The sequence below is a fragment of the Primulina huaijiensis genome, chromosome 9 (genome assembly GCF_012295235.1).
Source record: "Primulina huaijiensis isolate GDHJ02 chromosome 9, ASM1229523v2, whole genome shotgun sequence".
In the NCBI taxonomy this organism is placed as follows: domain Eukaryota; kingdom Viridiplantae; phylum Streptophyta; class Magnoliopsida; order Lamiales; family Gesneriaceae; genus Primulina; species Primulina huaijiensis.
In genome coordinates, this window is record NC_133314.1 from 19,441,428 (window position 1) to 19,450,315 (window position 8,888).

Consider the following 8,888-nt stretch of genomic DNA (forward strand, 5'->3'; position numbering starts at 1 on the left):
CCATAATAATTTTTTTAAAAGTATTTACAAACATTATCTAAGTATAATAATATACAGATAATAAAATTAGTCTATTTGTGAATCTAAAGTTTACTGATAATGTCATTATTGCTACTCTCAAAAAATTATAATAATATTAATAATAATATTTTCACTATTGCGATTGTAGAGTCGATATTATATATGTTATCGTAGAAATTTGGAAATAACATATAAATTTATTATATTGAATGGTTATTTATTTAAATATATTAATTAATAAATTTTACAACTTAGAGGTAACGAACACATCTTAATTGTGGAATGGCAATCGTGGCCATGTAATTAAAAAAATTGACTTAATTAATAATGAACTATAATTAGTTTTGGAAATTGGTTTTTACAAAAGTCATTTTTTATTTATTCTGACTCTTTTAATTTAAATCTCTTTTTTAGTTGTCACCTTTAAATTCTTTTATTCAATCTTGATGCTATGCACTGCTAATGTAGTATATGAATCATATATATGTATACTAAAAGCAGGTGTAGTATTTCATTTTCATCCATTAATACGTAAACATATATGATATTTATTCTTTAAAAAAATTGAAACATTATTTTTTGGGTTTACTTACTTAACGACTTATCCAATTTTGGGTATAAATCTATTTAATTTGTCAAATTTTAGTTTTATTATACTAATTTTTAATTAACCAGATATTTTGATGTGTAGGATACGTATAGAAGCGGAAGCAATTTCCAGCGCCACATCAATAATTATAATGTCATGTCAACAATTTTGACGTCGTATAATTATTTCGGTGTTATTTCAATACTTAACAAAATGATACTAAATTAAAAAATAAACCAATTTGCACTATAATCGAGTTTTGAATCCTTAATGGACTAAATAAAAATTATTTTAATTATGATGCCTTCCATAGTGTAAAATAATCATTTCTTATAATGTGAGGCGGCAAGTTAATATCATATACTATATATAGATAAAATTAACAATAATAATTATGGAGAAAGAGGCATCAATTAATTAATTTAATTTGGAAGATAATAGGACAAAGGGGAGTTGCAGAAAATAATGCAACGCCAAAGGGCAAACTACACATAAATAATAAATAAATGAAGAAAAGATAGAAGACGTCTGTCTTCTTTTATATTTTAATGATGAGACAGTAACGTATCTGTGTGTGTGTTTCGTTTGTGTGGGAGAGAAAGCTGAGCGAACCGTCAAATCACAAAAATTTTGTAAAACCTTTCTTGGTTTTTGTTGTATTTTGCTTGTATGTATCTGTATATATGTACTTTATTTGTATTTTCACTCTTACAGGGTATAGTTTATCATTCTAAGCGATATATATATCGTTTTTTGATTGAGGGGTAGAATATAATCGGAGAAAATACATAAAATAGATCGTTTATATCAGCAAAAAAAACAAAATAGTTTATCACACTGCTAAAAAAAAGGCAAAAGACAACGGTTAAAAACCGTTGTCGTAGGTCAAATAAAATCGTTGTTAGAAGCCATGTGGTTAAAGGGTGTGCTCAAAGACAACGGTGAAAACCGTTGTAGACGTCTAAAGACGACAGTGAAAAACCGTTGTCGTAGGTATATAAAACCGTTGTTAAAGGTCCTGTGGTTAAAGCATTCGCTAAAAGACAACGGTTTTTGAGTGATGTGGTAGATAAAATTTAAAAACCCGTCGCAAATTAATTCGCGACGGACATCATCGTTAACCGTCGCTAAAATTAGCGACGGTCGTAATTTAAACGGTCGCTAAACAGCGACGGTTTAATACACCGTCGCTACATTTAGCGACGGTGTTTTATAAACTTCGTTTTGTATGCTTTCCGTCGCTAATTTATTCAGCAAAATAAAAAAAATTTGCACTTTTAATATTTTAATAAATATACAAAAAAAACTCACAATCTAATATGCAAATTATATTCTTGATTTACCGTCGAAAATACTATATTCTTGATTTTAAAAATTTATTAAACTTTAAAGAGAAAATCGAAACTAAAATTGTATAAGGGAGAAAAATTTTAAGTGTTGTGAAAAGGTATAGTAGAAAATGGACCGAGGGTGGGGATATTTATAGACAGTTTGCGACAGTTTTGACTTTAACCGTCGCTATTTATTTTTCTAACTGTCGCCGATTTGAAATTAGCGACGCTTTTACATGAACTGTCGTTATATTTAGCCACGGTTATGAAGAACTGTAGCTAAATACAGCGACGGTTAAGTATAAACCGTCGCTAATTATAGATCAGCGACGGTATTACCAAAACCGTCGCTAAATTTAGTGATAGTTCTTGTAAAACCATCGCTATATTTACATCGGACCGTCGCTAAATTTTGCGACGGTTATACTTCAACCGTCGCAAGATTTAAATTAGTGACGGTATAGTATAACCGTCGCTAATTTTAGCGACAGATTTTACTTAAACGGTCGCAAAATGTAATATTGACAACAAATTTATAGAAAAACCAGTTGAAAGACAACGGTTTTTTATAAACCGTTGTCGTAGCTTGAAGAAAAACGCTAATAGACAACAGTTTAAAAACCTTTGTCGTAGTCCAAAAAAAACGCTCATAGACAACGATTTTTAAAAACCGTTGTCGTAGCTCAAAAAAAACGCTCATAGACAACGGATTTTGTTAAAACCATTGTTAAAAGTAAAAAGACAACGGTTTTAATAAAAATCGTTATCTTTGATGTGTTGTTAAAACTGATTTTTCTTGTAGTGTCATTCTATGCGATATATATGTATATATATAGCACGTAATCCAAAATGCTATATAAGTATATATGTAATGATCAAATGAATGAGAATGTCTTCACGATTCTCTCCTCCTAGATGTGAGTGTAAAAAGTTCATTTTGGAACATAGATATGGACGCACCATTAACATAAGCAGCATGCAGATCAACATTCATTTCTTAAATATTTAACGTTAACCCTTATTAAATCTTGTAAATTGTAGTTGTTCTTGGACACAAATCAGCAAACAAAACAATCAATTTATTAATTCAAAAAATTACTCTTGTATTTGATTATTAAAGAATATATATTAAAACATATATAGATATTATTATCCATACATCCATACTACCGATTAAATGGCTTAAACTTTCGATCGCACGAAAAAAGATGGAATCAAATCTGATGTGTTTGCGTGTTGTTTCTGATGAATGAGCTAGCGGACTAAACTTCAAAATCAAAGGGTAATAATAGTAAGTGCAGAGGATAGGTGCCCGCCATTTAAGGCTTTATTAAACCCTACGTTTAGGGTTAAAAAAAATACATATATACATAGCATATACATGTAAGTTATAAAAATCGGGAAACGAGTAATTTAAATAAATATATTATAAAAGTTATACAGATTTAAAGTGTGTGTGTGTGTGTGTGTGTGTGTGTATTAAGAAGAAATAAGTGTGAAAAGAACAGGTAAATGTGTGAGGGGCATGCACACGTCCCTATCGGAGTGCCTCTCCCCCACCTCTGCCGCCTCTGTCCATCGGGAATGCCAACCATACTTCTCGCCATTCTACGGCCCCATATATGTATGTATACATCCACAAGTTGTACGTATCGATCTAGAATACTGTAGGGAATGCTTCATGTATAATATATACGAATGTAGTGTTACTTAGTTTAATTTTTATTGAGTTGAAGAACGTAATTTCCTTTTATTTTAGTGTGGAATCTATATTAAAATAAAAATCGTTGGTCAAATATCCATACTCATTGATACGTAGTTTATGTGACTGAAATCTGGAACATAATTATTAGAATACAGTTGATATAATTAGTTAATATAAAATTTATGGAAAAAAGACAGATGATAAATGTAAGAATAAGTATGTTAAAATTTCTATTTTATGAGCTAAAGTTCAATTTTTTTATGTAAATATTTCATCAGTTATTTCAGTCATTCCTACTGAATAGTGTGGCTAGAAAGAAAGACCGTGACAATCTGAGTATAATAGGAAGGAATAAATAGGAAATACTCCTATAGTTTTAGTCCTAATTAAAAATAAAAGATTACACACACACAAAAACACATCGTGATTAGAACATTACATAAGGGATGAATTTGTGCCATAATTCTACTCATTCATTAAGAATAAGTGAACTTCAGCATCCAGTAAATTAATTTTGAGACATTGAATTCTTGATCTTTGCATAAGGCAAATAACAAATTTGACAACCCCTTGTAAATGGAAAACTTAAATTTTTTCAGATATATATTTTTAACTTCAAATTTCGCTCTTCTCCTTCTTGACGTCAAAATTAATTTGTTGAATCATTGTCTCTTGTCTCAAATCCTTGTTACATTCTATATTATGTGAATACCAATGTGTATAATGAGATTATATACTTTACTTTAAAATATATAATTTTATATGTATAATATGAGGAATGAATATTTTAAAAAAAAAACACAGATTTTGTAGTTGTTTCAAATAATCTACTATATTAGTGGGCACCCCCTGTTTTCAAACACAACTCATTCTTGATTCTCTCAGCTTCTTGTCTACTATAACTCATCCCCAACAAAAGTTTTAAATAAAAAAAAAAGAGAAAGAAAAACATTCAGAAGATCAGATCCAAGGTGGTTAATCTGTCAATCACAAACCCCCATATATACATACCTCGATCAGTCAACCTATCAATCAATCAAATCAATCTGAGAGAATCATCAATCCAAAAAAAAAAACATCCTCAGAAAATTTTAAAAAACCCCCAAAAAATAATTAGAAAATGTCCTCTTCATCTGCTTTTGCACCGGACCACCACCACCTCTCTCCTTCGGAGCAGCTCTGTTACGTCCATTGCAACTATTGTGATACTGTCCTCGCGGTATTATCATCACTTGTTCATGGAACAAGACTATACACTACTGAGAATAGAGTTCATCACATTCTTTTTTCATATACATATATAGATATATATGTGTTGTGTTTTTGTTTTGTTTAATCTTTTCCCAGTTCATTTCTTCCTGTTTGTATTGATTTTAAGTCTTCTTGATAAGGGAATGAAACCCTTTCGATCTTTATTTTCTTAAGTTTTCTGGTAAAAATAATTCCTTTTTTGGAAGGATGTTTTTTTATTGTTGTTTGAGTGAAATCATTCTCTCTTTTCCTTGATATTCTTGCAAATTTTTCTTGATAAATTTTTTGAGAGCTTTAGTGTATATTGTTTTGAGCGAAACCCCTTTCGTGTTTTGCTAGATAATTTTGAAAATTGCTTCCTTTTTGTAAAAGGTTTTGAGCATTCATAGTTCAATTGTAACCCTTTAAACTTCTTCTCATTTTTTGCAGAAAAATTCTAACTTTTTATGAAAAGATTCAATATTTATGGTTCGAAGAAAAAAACCCTTTAATCTTTGCGTAACTACTCTAAAAAAGATGCTTCGTTTTGGTGAAAAGCTTCAAGTACATATGTCTGATTTGTATGACAGTCCTTTAAATCTTTAACTCACTTTTCTTGAAGATGGCTTCCTTTTTGTAAGAACTTTTAGAACTTAAATTTTGACTGAAAACCCTTCATCTTTTTTCTCATTTTATCCTTGAAGGTATTGATTATATACAATTCTTGAATTATTTAGGTCAGTGTTCCTTGCACAAGTTTGTTCAAGACTGTGACTGTTAGATGTGGCCATTGCACCAATCTTTTGTCCGTGAACATGCGCGGATTGCGTCTCCCTGCGGCCAATCAGCTTCATCTTGGCCATTCATTTTTCTCTCCTCAGAATCTTCTGGTATACATACATACAAAGCCAGATGATCGATTAGGGTTTCTCTTCAATTAATGTTTTTTAAAGCTTAAAAAATTATCTACTTAATTAATTCTTTTTCTCATCCAAAATCCATCTTGTATGATATAGACAGCAACATAAAAATCTGGATTTCATGCGGTGGATTTGTGTATTTGGTAAAAAAAAAATATATTGATTTTGAGCTTAATTTTATTGAAAAATCTGTTTATATAATATAGAAAGCCATATTTCTTATGTTTTGACCAGTTTTGAGTTCTTGAAATTACAGGATAAAACATATCTTATTAATCTCGATCCAATTGCAGTTCCTGGTTATATTTGTTAACATTTTTTTCAGAAAGTCCTGGCTGATAACTCTACTTTTTTTATATGCAGGAGGAGATTCGTAACTCGCCATCGAATATGTTGAACAATCAGCCAAATCCAAATGAATCCTTTATCGTACCCGTTCGAGGAATCGATGAGCTTCCTAAGCCACCAGTTGCTAACCGACGTAAGATCCTTCACAGTTTTATTTTGTATCGTATTATTTTTATCTACTATAAAATTATTATTCGTTCTTTAATTACATTTATCATGAGTACTAAACAAATATTTGAAAATCCTCTATGATTTTTTTAAAAAAAGGTTCTTGCTTTCACCCTTATTCTTTGTGTGTGTAGAATGTTTTGAATCACAGTCAGCTCTAAACTTTATGTTGTACAGTATTTTCTTAACTAAATAAGATCCTAAAACTTCACTATAATGTATTATTTAAAAAAGAAGAAAAGAACAAGAAAATGCTTTTAGAGAGTTTACTCTTAAACAGTGATTATACTTTATTTACACCATCAGTAATCAAATGATTTTCCTTCTCCTTCTCCTTCAATAAATACTTCTATATATATCTTTTACTTCCATAATTTCTGTGGTCCTAACATTATTTGCAAATTTTATGATTTGCGTCGCTTCATTTTAGACTAATTAAGTATCATAAATGAGTGAAAAATCTTAACACCATACCCTCAAATTCGTCAAAGTTTTGAGTTTTCTTCTATGCAAATGTTGAGATCTTGTATTTTTAAATTCATTTCAAACCCTAACTTTGTTTTCCTAATGTTTTTCATCATAATTAAGATGAACATGTTTTTAGCCATTATTGCCAGTTTTTTTTAAAAAAAAATAAAAAATAAAATCAAAGCAAGAAATTTATTAATTTATGTCCCCCGGAAACCAAGAAAGTGTGTGAAACAGCAAAATCTCAGAAGAAAAAAATACTGAAAAGCAAAATCATTTGATAATGATGAGGCAGTGATGAGGAGAAAAGGAGAGGGCACATATATGACAGACAAGATATTGAATGCAGAAATATAAATAAAGTCAGCATAGCTATTTATTAATTAATGTGTCACTTTTTGTTTTATTGTTTGTTTGTTATTTATATGTTTATTTTCAGCTCCAGAAAAAAGACAGAGAGTGCCATCTGCTTACAATCGGTTCATCAAGTAAGTAGTTGTAAAATTAAATATATAATTTATACACGCATTCTTCTTTTTTCTTTTTCTTTTTCTTTTTCTTTTTCTTTTTCTTTTTTGGGTCCTACGGGAATCATGTATATTTTTGTGTGTGTGTGTGTGTGTGTGTGTTCACGAGTATATAGATATAGATCCCCTGTGGCCCTATCTCTGTCTAGCTAACCCATGTTTATATACATGGAAGTTCTTGCAGCTTTATTATTAATATATTACTGCTTTTAACAGCTTCTCTTTAGTAAGCGTATAAATTCTTTTGAAGCTAATTCTGACTCCTAAGATTATTATATGTACTATATAAATATTATATACTACTAGAATTTAACAGAAGGCACTCAATTAATTTAACTTTTATCACATAATTTTGCAGGGATGAGATCCAACGTATCAAAGCTGGAAACCCTGATATTAGTCACAGGGAAGCCTTTAGTGCTGCGGCAAAAAACGTAAGATCGATCCAAGAAAAAAGAACACGAAAATATCATAATTAGCCAAAATTTTCTGAAAAATTCAATAGTTTTGATGTGTCTTATCAGTGAAATTTGAAACATGTTTGAGTATGGCTACTACGCATACTCAGTTATAATTATGGTGATTTTGATTAGTAGTTTTTCTTGTTTTTAGTGGGCACATTTTCCTCACATTCACTTTGGACTTATGCCTGATCAACCTGTGAAGAAACCATCTGTCTGCCAACAGGTATATTTATACATCTCAAAATTAACCCTACATCTTAATTGAGACAATATCTGCAGGTATTCTCGATTTTATGTTATTTCACATGACTTTTACACAAAATGTGGCAAGCATTTAAAAAAAATCACCAAACAATTGTTGAAGGCATCTATTATAATATTTTGATCATTTTAAACTCGTGATCTTTGCTGCATATTTAACTAATTTAGCCGTTGAACTCGTAGGAAGGAGACGATGTCGTCCTGATGAAAGATGGCTTTCTTGCTCCAGCAAATGTGGGTGTTTCTCCCTATTAAGAAAGTCGCAGCTGGTTAATTTAATTATGTTCCTATGTTATGCGATTAGGGCTTTTAAATTTGGCTTGTATTTTAATGAAAAAGACTTGATGGTTGTGGTGGGAGATGATTTTGCATGCAGTGGAAATGTTAACTACTAATCACTCTGAAAACCCATCTTAAAAATTAATTAACGAAGATCGTTTACTGTTTATATTTAGATATATATAGTTTTGATATGTCGTCAACCTGCGGACATATGTGTTGTCAGATGGGAAAATAGTACTTATTTTATCGTGATTTAACCCAACATCGCAAATACATTAAAAATTGATTTTTCTTTCATAACATATTTTTCTTAATCCAGCAACGTTCGTAGTGGGGAATTCTGGCTAGACTTCATGCAGTCACACCTCTACAAATCTAATAATTGCGATACAAATCTTATGGCCAAAAATACCATTTTCACTCGAGAATATATATGCAAATCTGATAGTGGCGATATGATAATTATCCAATAATATCCTATCTGGTTTTGTCAAAGTTATCTCTAATCCGCATGTAAATCAACTATCCGAAATGTGCATTGCACATTGCACAACTAAAAACTGTTGAATGTCAT

The 8,888-nt window shown here is 30.4% G+C and overlaps 1 protein-coding gene across 3 annotated transcripts; it reads left to right on the forward strand.

Moving 5' to 3' along the window:
* The first annotated feature begins 4,516 nt into the window (after positions 1 to 4,516).
* Positions 4,517 to 8,486, forward strand: LOC140985250 (axial regulator YABBY 1-like). Of its 3 annotated transcripts, none has more exons than XM_073453043.1 (7): positions 4,517 to 4,865; positions 5,614 to 5,766; positions 6,160 to 6,277; positions 7,220 to 7,268; positions 7,666 to 7,741; positions 7,920 to 7,994; positions 8,216 to 8,486. In XM_073453043.1, the coding sequence occupies exons 1-7, from the start codon at positions 4,767 to 4,769 to the stop codon at positions 8,285 to 8,287; spliced, it is 642 nt and encodes a 213-aa protein (XP_073309144.1). In that variant the 5' UTR covers positions 4,517 to 4,766; the 3' UTR covers positions 8,288 to 8,486. The 3 variants fall into 3 exon arrangements, with proteins under 3 accessions (XP_073309144.1, XP_073309146.1, XP_073309145.1); XM_073453045.1 differs by lacking the exon at positions 4,517 to 4,865 and adding an exon at positions 4,884 to 5,078; XM_073453044.1 differs by lacking the exon at positions 4,517 to 4,865 and adding an exon at positions 5,100 to 5,512.
* Positions 8,487 to 8,888: the final 402 nt, after the last annotated feature.